The following is a 26281-nucleotide window of genomic DNA, read 5'->3' on the forward strand; positions in this document are numbered from 1 at the left end:
CACCATGAACTGGAGTGGCTCCCTTAATTCTGTCTAGGATCAGATATGAAGTCCTGTGCCAGCCATTGAAAGTTTTCATAACTATCCCAGTCTCTACCTTATCTCCTTGCAGGTCCTCTCTGATCAAGAACATTGCCGTGTTCCTCGAACATGACGTATCTTCCCTTAGGTTGGTGCCTTTGTACTGTCTATTCCCCATCCCTAAAATACTGCCCCCTCACCTCCACCTCTTAGTTTTCCTGGGTTTTAAGACAATTCAAATCTCAGCTTCTGCAATAGACCTTTTGGCAGTCACTTCCATGGTTACTGCCTTTTCCTTTCTTGTTCATTATCTTTACTCTCTGGTTTTGAAATACGATTTGAATTATAATAGAGGTTTCTTGAAAAAGGAAAACAGTATAACATGGAGATTCACAGTTTTCATATATGGTGCTTTTTAATGTAGTTCGGAATGCATATATGGAAATGTTCATGGGTTTGAGGTTTTTGTTTATTGTTTGTTTTTTTTGGTGTTTGAGTTTAGAAAAAATATTTAAAATAAAAGGAAGTGTGTGATCAATTACTGATTGTTAAGAATATGTGGTCATTAAGCATATCAATTATGATATGAGAGAGAACTGTAGCAGAGTACTTTTCATTTTTAAGTTACATTCAGATTCTCTTGTACATTTAAATAGAGTCCCAAATTTTGTTCTTGATAATTGAATTCATTAACAATATAATAGGAATTCTAAATAATTATTTTATATATTTTTTCAAATAAGGGGAAGGAAAGAACATGTATTAAGTCCTTATAAAATTAGATTGAGGATTTGCATATAAAATCACATCAATAATTACAAATCATTGTTTTTCATTTTAAAATTTCTGTGTGGTAAAAATAAGCTAGAAGGGCTCAGTTTATAAGTCAGACCCTCAGATTTTTCCTTCATCAAAATAATAATCATCAAAACTGACTAAGAATTAGCTAAGAAATAAGCATAGTTGATCAATGAAACGGGTGAGGAATTCAATACACAATAGTTAATGATCAAAGTAACCTAGTGCTTGACAAATCCAAAGATTCAAATAATTAGAGGAAGAACTCACTATTTGACAAACACTACTGGGAAAACTGGAAAACAATTTGGCAGAAACTAGGCCTAGACCAACATTCATACCACACAGTAAGTTAAAATCAAAATGGACAGTTTACCTAGAAATAAAGGGTGATACCATAAATGAATTATAGGAACAAATTATGGAAAACTTTAATGATAAAACTTATGAATAAGGGAAGATTTATGACCAAACAAGCCACAAAAAAACATTACAAAAAATGAAGTGGATAATTTTATTTACGTTGAATTAAAAAGCCTATATGAAACAAAACTAATGTAACCAAGATTAGAAGGGGGACAAGAATTCTTGCCGTGAGGACATTCTAATGGAAGAAGACAATATACAAAAAGAGAGCTAAAAACCATAGGGTAAGGGGTAGGGATTGAAGTCAGGAACAGGGTTGGGAAGAGAATGAAGACTGGTTTGGACTCCTTCATAAAACAAAGGCCAAGATAATTCAAATTATTAGAAACTATTTCTAAAAGTCGTTGTCATGAATAAAATCAATTGATTTGTTATTGTTCTTGCTTACTAAAGAGGACCAAAATGGTATCCCTATGTAGGGGTCAATGTATAGTGTATCTGATTTTTGCAGATTAGACTTGGAAGGCTCTACCACAGGTCAAGCATAAATACCCCATGTGAATATTTGGGATGAACATATCTCTAGATTTGTGCATCTCCTCTTTCTTTTGAGCCACTCCTTTGCTCATAGAGCATAGAGCCCTCTTTGGTATGGGCATGCCATGCTGAATTGTCCTATGCCAATGTTTCCCATGCCTCACAATGGATACCAAAGTTCTTCTGAGAGTGAGAATGTCTTTGAATCACTTCTTCTGACCTCCTTGTGAACACTTGCCTTATGTGAGTTATTTGTAAAATAGTCCTTTAGGCAAATGGGCAAACATTGGAACAATGTGCCCAGCCCATCAGTAGAGATTGAAAACTTGGCAATACAGTTTGAGAAAGGACTCACGTCTGGTACCTTATCTTGAGCCAGGTGATCTTCAGAAGCTTCCTAAAGATATGGGGGTACAGGGAAGTAGATTGTCAAAGTAAGCGAATTTATGGATAGCATTAAAAATGTCTCCATTTGCGATAATCAGTGTTTCAGTATAAAGATGGTGCAGTCCTGGCTGGTGAAAAACCTCTGCTTTCTTGCTCCCACCGATGTTCATGCTTCATTTTGAAAAGGACCAATGATATCATAGGGTGATTTCTTGATTTGTGCCATGATTTGGATTTGTGAGGCCGAGTTGCACGAAGTGGTCAGTTTTATTCTCTCTTCGAGAGTCATTAAAGTCCAGTGGCAAGGCAAAATTGAAGATGACTGGTGATGACTGGGATTCAGTGGATGGCCTTGACTTCTTTAATGTCTAACCAAGTTCTAAGCACTCAAAAATACCTATCCTCTTTGTAGACCTTTTCTATTTCAGCTGGTCTTCCTATTTAAAAAAATTTCCTTAGTGCCATTTCTACCTCCATACACTATAATGTTAAGAGACCAAATGTAGTGGTTCCACTGTTCTTGATGAAGGAAGTAGTTTGTTCATTATAATTTTTTTTTTATTTATAAATCACCATGTATAGGATGTTGTGGTATAGGACAGTGGTGACAAATCAACACTTATCAATTATAGTGATTGAATTTGACCTCAAAGAAGAGATATCAGAATTTACTTCTCCCCTTTGCAGAGGTAAGGAGACCAGATGGGAAATATTGCATATGTGGTTGACTTTGATTGATGTGTTTTGTTGTAATTTTTCCTCTTTCTTTTTTATTCATTGTTATCAAAAATTACTCCTTGGCTGGCAGTTAAAGTAGAAGAGATATATTGGAAAATAAAGGTGATGTAAAAAAAGCATCAAAATATTTAAAAGATATTTTACAATATTTTTGTCTATTTGTTGTCCTCCTTGCAGTTCCATCCTAAGTACTCTTAAAGTGTCATAAATGTAAACTTTAAAATTCTACAAGATTATTTGATAAATGAAACAATGTTTGTTCAACAAGTCCCTGATTAGTAATATCAAAGGAGAAAAAAGAGAAAAATTCTTTCCAAAATGTTTACCACTGTCATGAAAAGTGTTCACTGTACAAGCTAAATAGAAGTGAAATACTCCAGATGCTCCCATTTGCAGATTTTATTCATTGCATCAAACCCCAAAACATTAAAGAGATTGTCAAAGGAAACAAAATCCATTTTAAAAGTTCAGTTTCAAAACTATAAAGTGAACATAGAATAGTATACCTGTCAGATCTGTGGAGAAGAAAAGAATTTAAGACCAAGCAAGAATTAGAGAATATTACAAAAATGTAAAATGAATGATTTTGATTACATTAAATTAAAAAGGGTTTGCACAAAGAAAGCCAATGCAACCAAAATTAGAAGGGAAACAACAAATTGGGGGGGAAATATAACAAAAACCTCTGACAAAGGTCTAATTTCTCAAATCTATAAGGAGCTAAATAAATCATACAAAAAATCAAGCCATTCCCCAATTGGTAAATGGACAAAGGACATGAATAGGCAATTTTCAGTTAAAGAAACGAAAACTATCAATAAACACATGAAAAGGTGTTCTAAATCTCTCATAATTAGAGATATGCAAATCAAAACAACTTTGAGGTACTACTTTACACCTAGCAGATTGGCCAATATGAAAGCAGAGGAGAGTAATAAATGTTGGAGGGGATGTAGCAAAACTGGGACACTAATGCATTACTGGTTGAGTTGTGAATTGATCTAACCATTCTGGAGGGCATTTGAAACTATGTCCAAAGGGCTTTAAAAGACTGTTTGCCCTTTGATCCAACTATACCACTGCTGGGTTTGTACCCCAAAAATAATAAGAAAAAAGACTTGAGCTGCGCTCTTTGTGGTGGCAAAAAATTGGAAAACGAGGGGATGCCCATCACTTAGGGAATGGTTGAACAAATGATGGTATCTGATAGTGAAGGAATACTATTGTGTTGAAAGGAATAATGAACTGGAGGAATTCCATGTGAAATGGAATGACCTCCAAGACCTGATGCAGAGTAAAAGGAGCAGAACCAGCGCCTTTGCCCACCCAGAAGTTCCCGCTGCCGCTGGAGTCTGGAAGTCTCAGCACTCTGGGTGGGAGGGGGGATGGGTCCTGGGACCTTCCTTCTGTCTTCCCCTTAAACCCAAGTGTTCTCAGATTCTGGCTTTGGGGGGGGGGGTGTACCTTTTGAATTAGGTCCAGCAGGAGCGTTCCTTGGCTCTGTCTTGTTGTTAAGTTTGGTTGTCAGTCCTCTGGGAGCATTCAGTTTATGATCTGTTAGGAAGGGTATTCAGAGGTCTGAACTTCTGCTCCTTCTAGGCCACCATCTTGACTCCACCTCTCTTAAAGCACTTTTTGAGGTAGCAAAGTATGGGAATTTGAAGAAGTGTCCATAAATTGGGGAATGGCTAAACATTTATGGTATATAAATATTGGTACTTATGGTATACAAATATGATGAAGACCCAGGACAAATATTAATAATATAGAAATAGGTCTTGATCAATGACACATGTAAAACCCAGTGGAATTGCTTGTTGGCTATGGGAGGGGGTGGAGGGAGAGAGGGAAAGAACACAAATCATGTAACTATGGGAAAATACTCTAAATGAATTAAACAAACAAATAAACTTTAAAATGAATATGATGAAGTATGATTGTGTTATAAAAAAAGATGCAAAAGAAGGCTTCAGAGAAACCTGGAAAGACATATATGAATTGATGCAGAGTGAAGTAAACAGAAACAGGAGAATACTTTCTACGATAATTACGCAAATGTTAACAAATAACTTTGAAAGAATTCAGAACTCTGATTAGTGGAATGACCAAATATGATTCTAGAAAACTAATGACAAAAAATGCTACCCATTAGAGACAGATAGAGATAGAGACATAGGGCTAATTTCGAAATTTGTTTTGACTAGACATGTTTGTAGCAAGAGTTTTTTTCTTCTTCATTCTTATGGGGAGAGGGAAGGGGGAAAAGTGAATTTTTGCTTAATGAAAAAATACCTATAATTTAAAAAAGAAAACTTTTACCAGGGCAGCTAGGTGGCGCAGTGGATTGAGAACTAGACTTCCAGACAGGAGGTTCTGGGTTCACATTTGGCCTCAAATACTTCCTAGCTGTGTGCCCCTGGGCAATACACTTTTCCCACATTGCCTACTCCTTACTATTCTTCTGCCCTGGAACCAATGCACTGAATTGATTCCAAGATGGAAGATAAGAGTTAAAAAAGAAAAGAAAAGAAAAGAAAAGAAAAGAAAAGAAAAGAAAAGAAAAGAAAAGAAAAGAAAAGAAAAGAAAAGAAAAGAAAAGAAAAGAAAAGAAAAGAAAAGAAGAGAAAAGAAGAGAAAAGAAGAGAAAAGAAAAGAAACCATCCACACTAAAGGGGAAAAAAAATATACCATATTCTTTTCTATGTTACTGTATTGGGATGGAGGAAGATACTAGGAGAGCAATTATGAGAGAGATAACACACCTATTTTTAGCTCTTGTTTAACGCAAAGCAGTATCAATAGCTTTTAAAGCCAGTGAATTAATTTAATTATCTACATGTTGAAAGATATTTAAGTGTTTTTTTTTTTTGCTTGGAACTTGCCTAAAGGTCCTCTGTGTACCTAAACTAGTCTTACTGATTTTTCTGGGTCTCTTTAGTAATGATGCTAAAAAGGTTTTGTACAAGGAAAAGAAGAATGCTAGATGAAGTTACTATTTCTGGCATGAGATAATTGCTTCAAGAATTCGATTAAATAAATTGTATATGCCTAATAAATTAATATCTGAGAGCCTGAATATGCAAAATACTCTTTCTATTAAAGTTTTATCTTTAATTGTATTTTTAAAAAGAGGTTTCACAAATGACATGATAGTAGAAATGAGTCTGAAACAGGGTACAGTTGTGTTTAGTCTGACATTGATCAAGGTCTTAGACATTGAATGACTGATATTCCAATTAATTTCTTTTCTAAACACTTACCTTTTGACTTAGAATCACTGCTGTGTATCAGTTCCAAGGCATAAGAGCTGTAAGGGTTGACCATGAGGATTAAGTGACTTGCCCAGGGTCACACAGCTAAGAAGTGTCTAAGTTCCGATTTGAATCTCTGACATCAGACCCAGCCCTTAATCCACTAAGGCACCTGGTTGATCCCTTCCATTAACTTTTTATGAGTTATTGTTGACTCCTTAAAACGTTAATGTAAAATAGTTTATAACGTGGACTTCTCCCTTTAATTCTGGACTCATGTTAAGGTTATTTCATATATACACATATAAAATAGCATATGAGAGACATATGACATGTAAGACCTAATATATGTCATGTATGGCATCATATATAGTGATTATACTATTATGTGATGACTTCAGGCCTCCAAGGAAAACAATGAACGGCGCTAAACACTACCTTCTGGTAATGGAGAAAATCTCCGAAGTGTATTAGCTGCTGAATCGTTCCAGGCCTGCCCGCCGGGGTTGGGGGGAAACTGACCTCAAGTTTCCACTTTGCAATTGAAGCGTTTCTTAAATGACGGAGAAATGCTTAACTTGCCCTCCTGTGCCCGAATGGGAAGTTCTGCTCCGGGTAATCACGCTCGAAGTGGGGCTCCCTTTGAGGCACTTCGCCCATTTCTGGAAAAGCCGGAAGTGGCAGAGTCTGGAAGGACACCCCTTTTCTGTCCGAAATAGAAGCTTGGGCTGATGCTCTGGTCCGTGAAAGGGTCCCGTGGCAAACGGCACTTTCCCTTTTTGCGGCGCCCTTTGCCGCGCCAGAGTTTCATTGTAATTTGACAGATGGCAAACCGGGCCAACCAAAAAGCCTTTCTGTGCTGGGGTGAGAGCAGAACAGCTTCATCGGCCAGGAAAGGAGAAGCTGCTGCTGCTTAAGGGAAGGAGTTGCTGAGAGCTGAATAAGAAGGGCCACTCCGTGAGGGAACGGGCGCCCTTAGGTCTTCATAAAGAACCATTGCAATTCTGATCGCCCCCATTCTGCCCTTTGTGTTATGCGGGTGTGCACAGGCTGGCGGCAGCTTTCGGAGCTGGGAAAGGGGGCCTTCCCTCTCCTTCTCCACGTCGGTCGGCCTCAGTGTTCCTCCTGGACTCTTTAGCCGGACGATTCCCGGATAGTATTCTGTGCTCCCTCCCCTTCCGTCAAGCCTGTCACGGTGGGATCCCGTCACCGTCCCGGGGCCCCGTACCCAGTTGGAGAACAACTTCTAGCAGCTGCTTCTCTTCGTTCCCGTGGGCCCTCTAAAGCTACAGGCGAAGGGTCGTGTGCGATTGGATCATCCCAGTGTTAGGGTCCGAGTGGAGGCACCCCACAAAGGACCACGCAAAGACAATGCAAAGGCATCCGGGAGAGGTTTATTACCAGCACGCGAGCTTGCTAGGACGCCACCCAAAAGAACCGCCCCGGGGCAACCGAGAGTGCATATTTATGGAGAGCAGCTTGAAGGGGGGGTAAGTGAGATAACTGTCTCAGCAGCTGGGCTCTTGCAGTTTCTTCCAGGAACTGTTCATTTGGACACAGGGCAACTCCCACTCCCTTCACCAGGAAACATCCCGGGAAAGTTCCCCGCACTACGCGCCCAACTGGGCAGTCACAAGGAGCCAGCCAGGCTGTCCCGCCTTTCCAGGTAGCTCATAGGCTGGCCCGGACTCGTAAAAGCCTGGCTATCCCCCGGGCCGCTGGAATTCTAGCCAGCTGCTGTCGCTGCAAACTAGCAGGAAGAGTTTGGGGGACCCACGTAGGCAATGCTCCACCCTAGACGCCCGATGTCATTCCTCCCTGCTCCCAAGGGTGCCTGCATCGTGGGAGGGAAGCCCCAGAACGGTGCCTGGGAGCCCCCCACGTCCCGGACAAAAATCCCTTCCCTGGAAACATTCCCCGGCCACAAGGACCCTCAGAGAGGACGGTGGCGACGTGGACAAAGCCCTTTCCGCGACCTTTTGCCTCCCGCGGTCCACACACCCATTCCGTTCCGTGTACCCTCCCACATTCTGCCGCCCGCTAGTCACAGGCCAAGTGGGTACCAGGGCAATCGCACTTACCAAACCGGATGACTTGCTGGGAAGTCTTAGAGATGCCGATGCCTAGAGAGCAGAAGAACCAGAGTCCCCAGCCGGCGAACTTGCTCCAGAGCCTGGAACGGCCCAGGACTCGGATCTCCATCTTTTCCTCTTCTTGGTGGAGCCCCAAATGTGGCCACTTCTAGCGCTCAGAAGGCGAGCCGCACTCCCAGAGGAGCCTCCTCATTCTCCTGGGGGGCCTCCTTCACTGCGCCCCGCCTCAGCGGCGGCCCAGATCTGAACGCTGATAAATATAGAAATGCAGGTGAGAAAGCGGCGCGGCAGGCAGCTGCTGGGCTGAGATCCGCCCTTCAGGCCATCGCCACCCGTCCTTCAGGAGCACACTTCGAAGCGGAGCTCTTCTGAAGCGGGGGTGAAGGCTGTTGCTCTAAATAGCTGACCTGTGGTCCGCACCCGCTCTCTGGTCAGCTGCAGAAGAGACAAAGGTAGGGAGAGCAAAGGGGGAAAGCAGCGAGAGCAGAGCAGCCAGCAAGACAAGAGGCGCATCCTACCGACGCTTACTGAGGCTCGGAGCAGTTAAGGAGGATTCCCAGTAGATTAAAGGGGATTAGAGCTGCCCTTCCTTCTGGCGTGCCTTCTTCCCGCCTCACCCTTCTTTATTCGGGGCTCTTCCCATTCTCTGAACATTCATTAATGCCCGTCCTGACCTCCAGTTCTGGCTGTGGATGGAAATCGACTTCAATCTGTCTCCTAATGATGAAAGCAAATCTCATCGCTGTAAATCTCCAGAGATGAGGGAGCTTAGATTGGAAAAGAGGAATGTGGTTGCAAATGCCCCCAGTGCATCAAGTTTTCCTCCTCCTTCTCCTCCTCCCCCTCCTCCCCCCTCCTCCTCCTCCTCTTCCTCCTCTTCCTCCTCCATCCACCTCCTCCTCCTCCTCCATCCTCCTCCTCCTCCTCTTCCTCCTCCTCCTCTTCCTCCTCCTCCTCTTCCTCCTCCCTCCTCCTCCCCCTCCTCCTCCATCCTCCTCCTCCTCCTCTTCCTCCTCCATCCTCCTCCTCCTCCTCCATCCTCCTCTTCCTCCTCCTCCTCTTCCTCCTCCCTCCTCCTCCCCCTCCTCCTCCATCCTCCTCCTCCTTCTCTTCCTCCTCCATCCTCCTCCTCCTCCTCCATCCTCCTCCATCCTCCTCCTCCTCCATCCTCCTCCATCCTCCTCCATCCTCCTCCTCCTCCATCCTCCTCCTCCTCCTCCATGCTCCTCCTCCTCCTCCTCCTCCATGCTCCTCCTCCATCCTCCTCCTCCTCCTCCTCCTCCTCCATGCTCCTCCTCTATGCTCCTCCTCCTCCTCCTCCATCCTCCTTCCTTCTTTCCCCCCCCTTCCTTCTCCCCACCTCCTTTTCTTTTCTCTTCCTCCTCTCTCTTTCCTGCTCTTTCTGCTCCTGCTCCTACTCCTTCTCTTCCTCCTCCCTTTTTGGAGAGTTCTCTGTTGCCCACCAGAATGACCAAGAAGCTTGAACTGGAATTTCACTTCAACAACTATTCTCCTATATTCTATAATGGAGGTCAGTCCTTCCCTTTCAGCCAGATCAATTCACTTGAGGGGGGTGTTGGGCTGACACTGTGCATTTGTGGCTATTGTGGCCACGGCAGACCACACTCCTTGATTTAGTCTACCTGTTCATATGGAGGTCTCGGGGTTTGAATGTGCCTGAAGCTTGACTTAGACTACTTTTATGTTACATTTACAAATGACTTTGGGAGAGATCTTTTTTGGCAACATAAAATAGTTCAGTAAAATATTGTTGACTACATCTGAAAGTGCAAGCAATCATTTATAGCTGCAGCACTCCCAACTTTACTTTGAATAATGAACAGAAACCTATTTCCTCTCTCCCTTCCCATCCTATTGGCAAAAAGAAAATTGCATTTCTTATAAGATATTCAGTACCATTTTTGATGAGAATAAGCCACAGGTGTTTATGAAGTGTTTCCTATTAAGATATATGGATGTTCAAGGAAGACTAGCTTCTCTAGGGTGAGAGCTTGCTGAGTCGTTTTCAGGGCTGCTCATCTCCTTTTGGTGTCTACCTGGCACTTAACTCTCACTTATAGTTCCAAGAATCTATAGTATGCAGAGCAGCCACACCCCAATAAACAATTTGGGCAAATGGGCTAACAAGACTGAGGTAATCAGTGAGTCACAAACTCTTTGGTAAGTTAGGGGTGCATCTACTCCAAGCATGTGAAGACTTCTAGGAATGATGGAGGGATAGGTAGATAAAAACAATTTGTTCCAATAGCCTGAAGCAGAGACTGTGGAACAGTTAGAACTTTGGTCAGACATCTAAAATGCCAAAGTCATCCATTGCATCTTGGGTCATTACTAGTTGCCCAATTTGGGGCTTGCTATTGGGCTTGGATGTCTCTGGAAAAGAGAGTGAGGATGAAACTGCAACTCTGCCTTGGAAGTTCATTCACAAGTCAAGACATCACCCCATGATGTCATTGGTCCTATTTGAAAATGAAGGACAAACAACAATAAAAGCCAGGGAGGTCAGCAGTTGGGACATGGGGGACAGAGTAAAAAATACCTAGAGCTGAGCGATGGAATGAGTGTCTTGTATGTGGAACAGGTAGGTGGCCAGTGTCATTGGATTGAAGGATCTATAGTGGGGTACAAAGTGTAAGAAGATTGGAAGGATAGGACAGGTCTGGGTTATGAAGAGTTTTGAATGCCAAGGGAAGCATTTTTTATTTGACCCTGGAGGCAGTAGGAAGTTACCAGTGTGTGTGTGTGTGGGGGGGCATGCCTGGATCTGTTGTTTACAAAAATCACATTAGTGACTGATGGAGGATTTATAGCAGCAAAGAACTGGAAACAACATAGATTCCTATTTATTGGGAAATGGCTATATTAGTTTTGGTATGTGAATGTAACAAAATATTACTTTGCTTTAAGAAATTATGAATGCAATTAATGCATCTATAAGAACTGATGAATAGTAAAGTATGCAAAGACAACAAACATGTGGTCTACACATTGTAGACGTGTATGTTGACTCTTGTTCATCCTTCATTTTTGACATCATGGGTGATATCTTGACTCATGCCATGAATTGAAGTGACACAAAATTGCACAAATTTGTTAACTTCATTCTTCTTCCAGAATCATAGAAGTTCAGTGGCAACAAAGTCAGGAAACAAAGCCAAGACAACTGGCGATGTCCCAGGATCCAGTGGATGACTTTGGCATATTTAATATCTGACCAATCTCTAAGTTCTCCACAGCTCCTGCTTCAGCCTCTTTCATGGCCACTACAACAAATTCTTCACATCCGCCCATTCTGAAAGGGAAGATCTTCACAAGCATGGGATAGACATCCCCCTGACACAATGGTCTGAATCTTCTGGTTATCCTAAACTTGATTTAGCCTTTCTGCCAAAAGAGTTTCTCTAGGGTGTCACTGCTGTGCATACTACAACTTCTTGGAGTCACAGGTGAGAGTTGGGTAAGAGATAGTGTGTGTTTTAAAATGGCTCTGAAGCAGACTTCTGGGTAAGCATGGTGGCAGTCTAGACTCGAGACACTTCCTCTCCCTAGCACCCATCGAAATAGACTACCTCAAAAAAACATAAAAACCATCTTTGGAAGAACAGGGACTCAACAGTAGGGTGCAGCATTGAAGGTATGTGGAGTTTGAGCATTTCCACACTATAAGAAGGAGAAAAAGCTCCCACCCAAATGTGAGCCAATCTACCCTCCCCCACCCTACCTACGAAGCCAGAGTCAGAGCCAGTGTGCACCAAAAACAGCAAGTGAGCAAGGGACACCTCTAGAGTGAGCAAGGAGCACCTCCAGGTCCTTGGGAGCTGACTAGGACTGCCAGGGATCTACCACTGAGAGCAGTTACACAGGAAACCTCTGTGCACTGGAGAGCTCAGACCATGGGTGCTCTAGCAAATAGCAGAGGCTGCAGAGATTCAAGAGCTTGCCTCAGGCAAAAGCCGTGCTCCTTAACTCCATAAACAGAGAATCTGAACATCTCACTCAGATTTCTGGCTAAAAAGGGAAGGAAAAACCACCACAGTAATGGCTCATTCTGCCCAGGATCAACAGACACCCTCCAAGAAAAACAGGAAGAAGACATTGACTCTTGAAATTTTTTACAGAGGGAAAACCCAGGCTACAGAGGGAAAAGAGGATGAAATTCAAACAAAATCAAAACCTTCAAAAAAATGGAAATTGTCCAAAAGCTCTGGAAGAATTCAAATCAGAGCTTATTCAAAATATGGAAGCCTTCTGGTAAGAAAAATGGGAAATAATTCAAAGAGAGAACAACTGTCTAAGAGACAAGAACTCCCAATTGGAGAAACAGCTGGAAGCCACAAAAAAGCAGGGTAGACCAAACTGAAAAGGAAAACCAGTCCTTAAAGACCAGAATTAGGCAGCTGGAAGACAATGATCTTTCAAAACAGCAAGAATTAATAAATCAAAGTCAAAAGACTGACAAATTAGAAAAAAAAAAACCATAAAATATCTCACTGACAAGGTGACAGACCAGGAAAACAGAGGAAGGAGAGACAATTTGAGAATCATTGGTCTACCTGAAAAACCAGAAATAAACAGAAATTGTGACACCATACTACAAGAAATCATCCAAGAAAATTGCCCTGATGTTCTTGAACAAGGGGGTAAAATAGGCATTGAAAGAGTTCATAGAACACCCTCTATACTAAATCCCCAAGAGACAACTCCCAGGAATGTAATTACCAAATCCCAAAGCTTTCAAACTAAGGAGAAAATTCTACAAGAAGCCAAAAAGAGACAATTCAGATACCAAGGAGCACCAATCAAGATCACACAAGACTTGGCAGCTTCCACACTAAAGGACTGCAAGTACTGGAACATGATATTCAGAAAGGCAAGAGAACTGGGTCTTCAACCAAGAATCACCTATCCATCAACACTGGCTATATACTTCCAGGAGAAAGTATGGGCATTCAATAAAATAGAAGATTTCTAAGTATTTGTAAAGAAAAGACCAGAACTCAGTGGAAGGTTTGATATCCAAACAGAAAGAGCAAGAGAAACATGAAAAGGTAGATATGAAAGAAAGGGAAAAGGATTTCCGGTCAAGATGGCAGCTTAGAGAAAGCTAAAGTTCAGAGCTCCAGAAACCCTTCCTTACCGATCTCAAACTGAATGCTCCTAGAGCACCGAAACTCAAAACAAACAAAAGAATAGACCCCGGGAACACTCCTCCTGGACCTGGATCAAAAGATATGGCCCCCCAAAAGTCAGAACCCGAGATCACACGGATCTAAGGGGTAGGCAAAAGGAAGGTCCCAGGACCCATCCCCCCCAACCCAGAGCACTGAATCCGCCGAGGCAGCAGCAGGAACCTCAGAGCAGGCAAAAGGGCCTTGGGAGCCAGCTATTCTGAAGGCCCCACCCTGAAAACAACCTGAGCCAGTCGAGGGGGCACCCTGTTGTGGTGAAAATTTCACCTTTTAAGATTGTTATAATATTGAACAATGGCCGCCAAGGAATTTACTTATGAAATTCCTAAAATGAAACACTCAAGTCAGAATGGAGTTTATGGAGGGTTAATCACAATGGGAGTAGGGAAAAGGAGAGGGAGAGAAGGAGAGAGGAGAAAAGGGAAAGGGGCTACTCAACCTCTGACCAAGGCAGAGGGAGTTTAGGACCAAAGGGCCAAGGTGGAAGGAATCAGTCCTTGATTCATGTGACCAATCTGAAGGGAAGCTGTCTGCGGGCCTCCTCCCTGTCCAAGGTCCTCACACGAACTGGCATCTAGCTCTCTCCACAGGAAGTGAGCGAATTCCAGAGGCTGTCCCCTACCTCACTTCCTGTGCCTCACAAGTGCTAATGGTGGCTCTAGCTTGGCTTAGGACAGCCCAGGTGGGCAGTTAGTTATTTCTGATTTGTCATTGACTAGCACATGCCCATGTAGTGTGAGTGTGCACAATTTTTTGGGGGTGCTAGACCAAGATGGAGGCTTTTAAAATTCACAACCCAGACAGCAGGGAAACAGAGAGAGACGGGGGAGCCTATAGCCCCCTGACCAGATCCTTCCATCTGAGTCTCACCAAAGATCCCTTCCTTAGGGAATACTCAGTCTGAGGTTAATCCTATCACCAGCCCTTGGAGCTCCAGGAAGCCTCGGCCCCTCCCCCTCAGAGTGCAGGCTCCTCTGGCCAGCAAAGGCATTGAAATACATCTGAGAGTGTCAAGCCAGGCTCAAAGCATAGAAGTAAAGCAACAGAGAAGCATTGGGAGGGATCTAAGGAGGGTAGTAACACCACCAAAACACCAGCAATTCCAGGCTTCCTGGGTAAGACAGACAATTTTCCAGGGGCTAAAGCCACTGAACACCAGACAGATAACAGAAGAGCCAGCCCCCCTCACTCAGATAGAGATGGCAAACAGCACAGAAGCAAAAAAGCCTCAAAACAACAAGAAAAACAAGAAGGGGGCAACTTTGGACACATTTTATGGAGCAAAAATACAAAAAACAGAGGAGATAGAAGAAGAAACACAAGCAAATGCGCCGAAACCTTCCAAAGGAAATGGAAACTCTCCACAAACTTTTGAAGAATTTGAATCGAAAATGATCAAAAAGATGGAAGCCTTCTGGCAGGAAAAGTGGGAATTAATGCAAAAGATTTTCACGCAACTACAAAACTGGTTTGACCAAACTGAAAAGGAAAACCAGGCTTTAAAGGTCAGAATTAGAAAACTGGAAGACAACGAGCAGGTAAAAGAGCAAGAATCAATAAAGCAAAGCCAAAAGATCAAGAAATTAGAAGAGAACATAAAATATCTCACTGGCAAGGTGACAGACTTGGAAAATAGAGGAAGAAGAGATAATTTAAGAATAATTGGACTACCAGAAAATCCAGAAATAAAGAGCAAACTCGACATTGTAATACAAGATATAATCAAAGAAAATTGCCCAGAGATTCTAGAACAAGGGGGCAATACAGCCACTGAAAGAGCTCACAGAACACCCTCTACACTAAATCCCCAAAAGACAACTCTCAGGAATGTAATTGCCAAATTCCAAAGCTTTCAAGCAAAAGAAAAAAATCCTACAAGAAGCCAGAAAAAGACAATTTAGATAAAAAGGAATGCCAATCAGGGTCACACAAGACCTTTCAAGTTCCATTCTGAATAATCGTAAGGCATGGAACATGATTTTCAGAAAGGCAAGAGAGCTGGGTCTTCAACCAAGAATCAGCTATCCAGCAAAACTGACTATATACTTCCAAGGGAAAGTATGGGCATTCAACAAAATAGAAGATTTCCAACTTTTTGCAAAGAAAAGACCAGAGCTCTGTGGAAAGTTCGATATCGAAAAACAAAGAGCATGGAATACCTGAAAAGGTAAATATGATAAAAAGGGAAAAGGAGAAAATTGTTATCTTTTCATTTATTCAAACTCTCTTCTATAAGGACTACATTTATATCAATCTATATATATTAATATATGGAAAATGTAATGTGTAAATAGGGGAAAAAGAAAAATCAAATAGAATAATCTTTCTCACACAAAGATTCCCACGGGAAGGGGAGGGGAAGAAAACTCTTCTAAGAAGGAGAGGAAGAGAGTTTTTATTTAAACCTTACTCTCAGGGAAATCAACTCTGAGAGGGAAAAACATCCAGATCCATTGGGATCTTGAATTCTATCTTACCCAACAAGGGTAGGGAGAAGGGAAAACCAAGGGGGGAGGGGAGAGGGAAAACAAAAGAGGAGGGAAGGAGAGGGGGAGGGAACAAAAGGGGAGGGACTAAAAAGGGAAACATATCAAGGGAGGGGACGAGGGGGACTGATTTAAAGTAAATCACTGGATTAAAAGGTTAGAGCTAAAGAAGAAAGGTTAGAATTAGGGAAGGTTATCAAAATGCCAGGGAGTCCACAAATGACAGTCATAACTTTGAACGTGAATGGGATGAACTCACCCATAAAATGTAGACGAATCACAGAATGGGTTAGAATTCAAAACCCTACCATATGTTATCTTCAAGAAACACACATGAGGCGTGTAGACACCCACAAGGTCAGAATTAAAGGATGGAGTAAGACCTTCTGGGCCTCAACTGATAGAAATAAGGCAGGAGTTACAATCATGATATCTGATAAAGCCAAAGCAAAAATAGACCTGATTAAAAGGGATAAAGAAGGTAATTATATTTTGTTAAAAGGGACTTTAGATCATGAGGAAATATCACTAATCAACATGTATGCACCAAATAATATAGCACCCAAATTTCTAATGGAGAAACTAGGAGAATTGAAGGAAGAAATAGACAGTAAAACAATATTAGTGGGAGATTTGAACCAACCATTATCAAATTTAGATAAATCAAATAAGAAAATAAATAAGAAAAATGTAAAAGAAGTGAATGAAATCTTAGAAAAATTAGAGTTAATAGACATATGGAGAAAAATAAATAGGGACAAAAAGGAATACACCTTCTTCTCAGTACCACATGGCACATTCACAAAGATTGACCGTACACTAGGTCACAGAAACATGGCATACAGATTCAGAAAAGCAGAAATAATAAATGCAGCCTTTTCAGATCACAAGGCAATAAAAAATAATGATCAGTAATGGTACGTGGAAAACCAAATAAAAAACTAATTGGAAATTAAACAATATGATATTCCAAAATCGTTTACTTAGAGAAGAAATCACTGAAACAATAATTTCATCAAGGAAAATGACAAAGGCGAGACATCCTTTCAAACCTTTTGGGATGCAGCCAAAGTGGTAATCAGAGGTAAATTCATATCCCTGAGTGCATATATTAACAAACTAGGGAGAGCAGAGATCAATCAATTGGAAATGCAAATAAAAAAAACTCGAAAGCTATCAAATTAAAAAACTCCAGCAGAAAACCAAACTAGAAATCCTAAAAATTAAGGGAGAAATTAATAAAATCGAAAGTGATAGAACTATTGATTTAATAAATAAGACTAGACGCTGGTACTTTGAAAAAACAAACAAAATAGACAAAGTACTGGTCAATCTAATTAAAAAAAGGAAAGAAGAAAATCAAATTAACAGCATCAAAGATGAAAAGGGGGACATCAACTCCAATGAAGAGGAAATCAAGGCAATCATTAAAAATTACTTTGCCCAATTATATGGCAAAAAATACAGCAATCTAGGTGATATGGATGAATATATACAAAAATACCAACTGCCTAGACTAACAGAAGAAGAAATAGAATTCTTAAATAATCCCATATAAGAAAAAGAAATCCAACAAGCCGTCAAGAACTCCCTAAGAAAAAATCCCCAGGGCCCAATGGATTCACAAGTGAATTCTATCAAACATTCAGAGAACAGTTAATCCCAAAAAATAAATAAATAAACTATTTGACATAATAAGCAAAGAGGGAATTCTACCAAACTCCTTTAATGACACAAACATGGTACTGATTCCAAAACCATGCAGATCAAAAACAGAGAAAGAAAATTATAGACCAATCTCCCTAATGAATATAGATGCAAAAATCTTAAATAGGATACTAGCAAAAAGACTCCAGCAAGTGAACAGAAGGATCATCCACCATGATCAAGTAGGATTTATACCAAGGATGCAGGGCTGGTTCAATATTAGGAAAACCATCCACATAATCAACCATATCAACAAGCAAACAAACAAAAATCACATGATTATTTCAATAGACGCAGAAAAAGTCTTTGATAAAATACAACATCCATTCCTATTGAAAACACTAGAAAGCATAGGAATAGGAGGGTTGTTCCTAAAAATAATAAACAATATATATCTAAAACCATCAGCCAATATCATCTGCAATGGGGATAAACTAAATGCATTCCCAATAAGATCAGGAGTGAAACAAGGATGCCCATTATCACCTCTACTATTTGACATTGTATTAGAAACACTAACAGTAGCAATTAGAGAAGAAAAAGAAATTGAAGGCATCAAAATAGGCAAGGAGGAGACTAAGCTATCACTCTTTGCAGATGACATGATGGTCTACTTAAAGAATCCTAGAGATTCAATCAAAAAGCTAATTGAAATAATCAACAACTTTAGCAAAGTTGTGGGATACAAAATAAACCCGCATAAATCATCAGCATTTCTATATATCTCCAACATAGTGCAGCAGCAAAAACTAGAAAGAGAAATCCCATTCAAAATCACCTTAGACAAAATAAAATACCTAGGAATCTACCTCCCGAGACAAACACAGGAACTATATGAACTATATGAACACAACTACAAAACACTCTCCACACAACTAAAACTAGACTTGAGCAATTGGCAAAACATTAATTGGGTAGGACGAGCCATGGTTTACAGCCAAAATAGTAAAAATTACCATCCTACCCAAACTTATCTATTTAGTGCCATACCCATAGAACTTCCAAAAAATTTCTTTACTGATTTAGAAAAAAACATAACAAAGTTCATTTGGAATAACAAAGGATCAAGGATATCCAGGGAAATTAAAAAAAATACAAAGGAAAGGGGCCTTGCAGTCCCAGATCTTAAACTATATTACAAAGCAGCAGTCATCAAAACAATTTGGTACTGGCTAAGAGACAGAAAGGAGGATCAGTGGAATAGACTTGGGGCAAGTGACCTCAGCAAGACAATATATGATAAACCCAAAGATCCCAGCTTTGGGGTCAAAAATCCACTATAGATCAAATTATATATATATATATATATATACATATATATATATAAATATATGGGGAAAATTTATTTGTAACACTCAAAAATTGTATTCATTAATATAGTAATTAGAAGAATCAATCATAGGGAAAGATTGGGTCATTGAGGGCTATAAGATGATATGAAAAAAAGAAAAGAAAAAGGTTGGGGGGATCGATGATGGTACCAAGAGATACCTGAAGAAATAGAAATAAAATAAATAAAATAATCTTTTTCACACAAAGATACACATGGAAAGCGGAGGGGAAGAATACTCTTATAAGAAGGAGAGGAAGAGCGTGCTAATAGGTAATACTTAAACCTTACTCTCAGTGAAATTAACTCTGAGAGGGAAGAGCACCTAGATCCATTGGGATCCTGAATTCTATCTTATCCTACAGGGTAAGGGAGAAGGGGAAACTAAGGGGGATAGGGAGAAGGAGTCCAAAAGGGGAGGGAAGGAGAGGGAGGAGGGAATTTAACAGACCCTAAAAAAAAAACAAGAAGGGAACAAAAATGGAGGGACCAGAAAGGGAAGCATATCAAGGAGGGGATTAGAGGGATTGATTAAAAGTAAGCCATTGGTTTAAAAGGATATAGCAAAAGAAGAAAGGACAGAACTAGGAGAGGATATCAAAATGCTAGGAAATTCATAAGTGACAATCATAAATTTGAATGTGAATGGAATGAACTCACCCTTAAAACGCAGATGAATAGGAGAGTGGATTAGAACCCAAAGTCTTAACATATGTTGTCTACAAGAAACATACTTGGGTAGATACTCACAAGGTCAAAATTAAAGGTTGGAGTAAGACCTATTGGGCCTCAACTGATAGAAAGAAGGCAGGAGATGCAATCATTATATCTGACAAAGCCAAAGTAAAAATATATCTGATTAAAAGAGATAGGGAAGGTAAATACATCCTGATAAAAGGAAGTATAGACAATGAGGAAATATCACTAATCAACATGTATGCACCAAATGGCATAGCACCCAAATTTCTAATGAAGAAACTAGGAGAATTGAAGGAGGAAATTGATAGTAAAACTATACTAGTGGGAGACCTGAATCTACCACTAACAATTTTAGATAAATCAAATCAAAAAATAAATAAGAAAGATGTAAAAGAGGTGAATGAAATCTTGGAAAAATTAGAGTTAATAGATATATGGAGAAAAATAAATAGGGACAAAAAGGAATACACCTTCTTTTCAGCAGCACATGGTACATTCACAAAGATTGACCATATACTAGGTCATAAAAACGTGGCATACAAAGGCAGAAAAAAATAAATGCAACCTTTTCAGATAATAAGGCAATAAAAATAATCATCAGAAAGGGTACATGGAGAGGCAAATAAAAAATAGTTGGAAATTAAATAATATGATTCTCCAAAATTGGTTAGAGAACAAATCATAGAAACAATTATAATTTAATTGAAGAAAATGACAATGATGAGACATCCTTTCAAACCTTATGGGATGCAGCTAAAGCAGTACTCAGGGGAAAATTTATATCCTTGAGTTCATATATTAACAAATTAGGGAGGGCAGAGATCAATGAATTGGACATGAAGATCAATAAACTTAGAAGTGAATAAATTAAACCCCCCCCAGAAGAAAACCAAATTAGAGATCCTAAAAATTAAGGGAGAAATTAATAAAATCAAAAGTGATAGAACTATTGAATTAATAAATAATACTAGAAGCTGGTAATTTGGAAAAAAAACAAACAAAATAGACAAAGTACTGGTCAATCTAATTAAAAAAAGGAAAGAAGAAAACCAAATTAACAGTATCATAGATGAAAAGGGGAACCTCACCTCCAATGAAGAGGAAATTAAGGCAATGATTAAAAACTACTTTACCCAAGTATATGGCAATAAATATGACAATCTAGGTGATATCGATGAATATTTACAAAAATATAAATCGCCTAGATTAACAGAGGAAGAAATAGAATACCTAAACAAGCCCATATCTGAAAAAGAAATTGAACAGGTTATCAAAGAACTCCCTTAGAAAAAATCCCCAGGACCTGATGAATTCACAAATGAATTCTATCAAACATTCAAAGAATAGCTAATCCCAATACTATACAAACTATTTGACATAATAAGCAAAGAGGGAGTCCTACCAAATTCCTTTTATGACACAAATATGGTACTGATTCCAAAGCCAGGCAGGTCAAAAATGGAGAAAGAAAACTATAGACCAATCTCCCTAATGAACATAGATGCAAAAATCTTAAATAGGATACTAGCAAAAAGACTCCAGCAAGGTGCTCAGTCTCTCCCCAGACTCCACCATGTTGGGGCTCTTGGGCCGTGCTGTTGCCACCTCGGCCTCAGGGGCCCTGCGGGGCCTCGGTGCTTCAGCGCCACTGCCCCAGGCTCAGACTTTGGTACAGGTGGCTCTGGCCGCGGTCCATCCGTCCCGGGACTATGCTGCTGTGGCCCCCAAGGGCAGGGCCGCCAGTGGGCGCGTCATAGCAGTCAATGGGGCCGTGGTAGATGTGCAGTTCAATGAGGGCCTCCCCCCCCCATTCTCAATGCCCTCGAAGTGCAGGGCAGGGACACCCGGCTTGTTCTGGAGGTCACCCAACACCTGGGTAAGAGCATAATCCCGACTATTGCTATGGATGGTACTGAAGGATTGGTGAGAGGGCAGAAGGTCCTGGATTCTGGTGCTCCAATCAAAATTCCTGTGGGCCTGAGACTCTAGGAAGAATCATGAATGTGATTGGAGAGCCTATTGATGAAAGGGATCCAATCAAAACCAAACAGTTTGCTGCTATTCATGCTGAGGCTCCTGAATTCATGGAGATGAGTGTGGAGCAAGAAATCCTGGTCACTGGCATCAGAGTTGTGGATCTTTTGGCTCCCGTTTCCAAGGGTGGCAAAATTGGTCTACTTGGTGTTGCTGGTGTGGGTAAGATTGTGTTGATTATGGAGCTGATCAACAATGTTGCCAAGGCCCATGGTGGTTATTCTGTGTTTGCTGGTGTTGGTGAACGGACCCAAGAGGGCAATGACTTGTACCATGATATGATTGAATCTGGTGTCATCAATCTGAAGGATGCCACTTCCAAGGTAGTGTTGGTGTATGGCCAGATGAATGAACCACCTTGTGCTTGGTCCCAGGCAGCCTTGAATGGCCTCACTGTGGCTGAATACTTCAGAGACCAAGAAGATCAAGATGTACTGCTTTTCATTGAGAATATCTTCCAATTCATTCAGGCTGGATCAGAGGTGTCTGCTTTACTAGGCATAATCCCTTCTGCTGTGGGCTAACAGCCCACCTTGGCCACTGATATGGGTACCATGCAGGAAAGAATTACCACAACCAAGAAGGGCTCTATCACCTCTGTGCAAGCCATCTATGTGCCTGCTGATGACTTGACTGACCCTGCTCCTGCCACCACCTTTGCCCACTTGGATGCTACAATGGTGCTGTCCCGGGCTATTGCAGAGCTGGGCATTTACCCTGCAGTGGATCCCCTGGATTCCACTTCCCGAATCATGGATCCCAATATTGTTGGTAATGAGCACTATGATGTTGCCCGAGGCATGCAGAAGATCCTCCAGGACTACAAGTCCCTCCAGGATATCATTGCTATCCTTGGTATGGATGAGTTGTCTAAGGAAGACAAGTTGATAGTGTCTCATGCCCGCAAAATCCAGCGTTTCTTGTCACAGCCCTTCCAGGTTGCTGAGGTATTCACAGGACATATGGGGAAGCTGGTCCCCCTGAAAGAAACCAATAAGGGATTCCAACAGGTCTTGGAAGGCCAGTACAACCATCTCCCATAGCAGGCCTTCTATATGGTAGGACCCATTGAAGAAGCCGTGACAAAAGCTGAAAAACTGGCTGAAGAGCACTCGTGAGGGGCATCTGCGCCCACCACCTACCCTTCCTCTGATTCAACTTGGCTCAGCAGAACTCCACAAGAACTTTATTGGGAAAGATGTGTCCCTTCGGAGAATGTTTAAATTTTGAATAAAATTGACTTGTTGCAGCAAAAACCAAAAAACTCCAGCAAGTGATCACGAGGGTTATTCACTATGATTAGGTAGGATTTATACCAAGGATGCAGGGCTGGTTCAATATTAGGAAAACCATCCACTTAATTGACCATATCAACATGCAAACCAACAAAAACCACATGATTATCTCAATAGATGCAGAAAAAGCCTTTGACAAAATACAACACCCTTTCTTATTGAAAACACTAGAAAGAATAGGAATAGAAGGGTCTTTCCTAAAAATAATAAACAATATCTATCTAGAACCATCAGCCAACATTATCTGCAATGGGGATAAACTAGATGCATTCCCATTAAGATCAGGAGTGAGACAAGGATGCCCATTATCACCTCTACTATTTGACATTGTACTAGAAACACCTGCAGTAGCAATTAGAGAAGAAAAAGAAATTGAAGGTATTAAAATTGGCAATGAGGAGACCAAGCTATCACTCTGCAGATGGTATGATGGTCTACTTAAAGAATCCTAGAGAATCAACTAAAAATTTAGTGGAAATAGTCAACAACTTTAACAAAGTTGCAGAATACAAAATAAACCCACATAAGTCATCAGAATTTCCATATATCTCCAACACATCACAGCAGCAGGAATTAGAAAGAGAAATTCCATTTAAAACCACCCAAGACAATATGAAATACTTAGGAATCTATCTGCCAAAAAACACAGGAACTATATGAACACAACTACAAAACACTTTCCATACAACTAAAACTATATCTGAGCCATTGGAAAGAAAAAAACATTGACTGCTCATGGGCAGGATGAGCTAACGTAATAAAAAGACCATCCTACCCAAACTTATCTATTTATTTAGTGCCATGCCCATTGAACTTCCAAAAAAACATTTTTACCGAATTAGAAAAAAAATAACAAAGTTCATTTGGAAGAACAAAAGATCAAGGATACCCAGGGAAATAATGAAAAAAGTGCAAAGGAAGGTGGCCTTGCAGTCCCAGATCTCAAACTATACTATAAAGCAGTGGTCATCAAAACAATTTGGTACTGGCTAAGAGACAGAAAGGAGGATCAGTGGAATAGACTTGGGGTAAGGGACCTCAGCAAAACATCCCTATAGGATAAGATAGATATTTATACCTCAATGAGTCAATTCCAATGAGAGTAAAGTTCAAATAATGCCTATTAACCCACCATTTTCCACTCCATTGTTAAATCTCTTTTGTACTTCTTGTCTTATTTGAGATAATGTACACAATCCTACATCTCCTTTCCCACCTTTTCCAGTTCATCCCTCTTATGCTCCTTTTAATTTTATTTTTTATATATCATCTCATTATAGTCAACATTAATACCTGTGTCCTCTATGTAGACTCCTTCTAACTGACCTAATGATAAAAGTTGAAGAGTTAAGTATCTTCTTCCCATGTTGGGATGTAAAAATTTAACGTTACTGAATTCCTTATTGAGCTCTTCTAAGGCCTAAAACCAGTTTATATTGTTCTTTGAGACTTTTCAGGTAGCTGCTTTGATTTCATTATCTTCTGAGTTTATGCTTTGATTTTTTTTTCAGGAAAAGAAGCTCGCTAATTCCTCAAATTAAGAAAGTGAACTGTTGAAGAAAGTGGCATAAAGAACCCTACACTGCATCAGAAGAGTCAGAATGAAATTTGGGATGTAATTAATTGAGCTGAAGGGGTTGAACACATTTATTCTGAATGTAAACTGTTATGCCAAAGGGGACTGTCCCTTAATTGGCTTTTTGTCAATGTGCCTAGCAAACATTGGTTTTGCTCTCTCTCTTATTTCCCTCTCAGCTCCAAGTATTATAATTTCCTCTTAGAAAATGCAATTTTGTATGCATCTTTAGCTAGAAGATCTTTAGAGATATAAACTGGTTATGTTAAATGTTTCATTGAGGAGATTAGTCTCCCAAAGAATCACAGGAGGGATTATGAAGAATGAATCAGACTCTCTTTGTCTATCAATCAGCAACTTTTAAGTTAATCAATCAAAAACTTAAGTACCCCTACTTAATACCTTATCAGTCACTAAGTATGAGAATGCACAAGCCACTTGCTAGAGTGGGTGGCAACTCCAAAGACCACTGCCCACCCCACCCCCCACCCCAGGCAGTGCTAGGCAAATTGAAAAATTGAGATTGATTCCTATAAAGTGGGGAAGGGACAGGAAGTGATGTTGGAAAAGGACTATAAAAAGTCCTTAACTCCCTGTCCAAGGGACTTCTCCTTTGGAGTTCATTTTTGGTCTCTGCTCCTTGAATCTTCTTCTGACCAAATATAAGTATCAGCACATTTCAATTCTTCAAGACTCGTGGAAAAACAATTTGGGCAACTGCTCCTAAAAAATTCCTCACTGCGGGACAGCCATTTTTTTACAAATTGTCAGTGTATGTGGCTGATATTTTCTTCATTTTGGATATCAAATGCAAACCATTTCTCCCCACAGTCTATTGTCTTGTCCAAAAAGCTAGCTGGGGTTTCTCCTGCCTCTTATCTAAACCTCTCAAACTTAGACCAAGTTCCAGGGTGTTTTGAATTGACTTTCATTGTCTCTAGGATTGCCTCCTGTGCCATGCCTAATACCCTGGAGTATAACCATTCTGGGCCAGAGGTTGGCCAGTTGGGAATTGTAGGATTTTTGTTGCAATTGTCAATTATCCTCTGTTTCTCTCATTTTGTCAGGGTCTCTTCCATTAAACTTTCAAAATCTTCCAAGGAAGGACCAAAAATCTTAATGATCCTTTTAAACCTTCTCACAACCTGCATAGGTTCTTCTTCATATTTTGGGACCCTTTTCTTTATTGCCTCCAGATCTGCCTGGGTAAATCTCTTATGGGTCCTGACATGCCAGATGCCCTTGTCAAGTGACACCACAGGGATTTCCTTTAATGGAAACATGGTTGTGGAGTTTGACTCTAGTGCCTCAGTTTCCAAGTCTAGTTTAGTGGGTGCATCAGGTGTTTTAGCACCCTTCCCTGTTACTCTTGCATTTGTCAGGCCTTTGTGTTGTGCTTCCATATTTTCTAATTTTGTGGGCAGGTATCTTAGTTGTTCCTTGATGTCATTACCAAAACCCTTGTACCATCTCTTCACAATAGACATTAGCACTTTAATCATTGTCCATACACAGGCTAAGATCAAAACTAGGCGAGGCATCTTTGTATTGTTAGAGACAACAGTGGTTTTAAACAATCAAAATCTATCCTGCCATGGATTGTTTCGAGTATAATTATAAAGAGGAATGATGGCAGAACAGTGATGTCGAAGCTATGTTTCCACATCTTCAGTAAGATAATGCAGTAAGCTTTAAAAGACTGGCTTATTGAATAAACTGCAGTGGACTAGGAGAAGACTTGTGGATCCTCCTG

At 40.5% G+C, this 26281-nt stretch overlaps 1 protein-coding gene and 1 pseudogene across 1 annotated transcript in view; one reads left to right on the forward strand and one right to left on the reverse strand.

Annotated features, from left to right (window-relative positions):
• GRIK1 (glutamate ionotropic receptor kainate type subunit 1) overlaps positions 1-8993 on the reverse strand; it is a 115603-nt gene extending 106610 nt beyond the window's left edge. Inside the window, exon 1 of the mRNA XM_007493093.3 lies at positions 8180-8993. Within this exon, the coding sequence (XP_007493155.2) occupies positions 8180-8300 (121 nt within the window). The 5' untranslated portion in view covers positions 8301-8993. The remainder of the gene's footprint in view (positions 1-8179) is intronic.
• A 12203-nt stretch (positions 8994-21196) lies between these two features.
• LOC130458928 (ATP synthase subunit beta, mitochondrial-like) lies at positions 21197-22775 on the forward strand (annotated as a pseudogene).
• The last annotated feature ends 3506 nt before the right edge of the window (positions 22776-26281 follow it).

The sequence above is a fragment of the Monodelphis domestica genome, chromosome 4, assembly GCF_027887165.1.
Source record: "Monodelphis domestica isolate mMonDom1 chromosome 4, mMonDom1.pri, whole genome shotgun sequence".
NCBI classification, from domain to species: Eukaryota; Metazoa; Chordata; class Mammalia; order Didelphimorphia; family Didelphidae; genus Monodelphis; species Monodelphis domestica.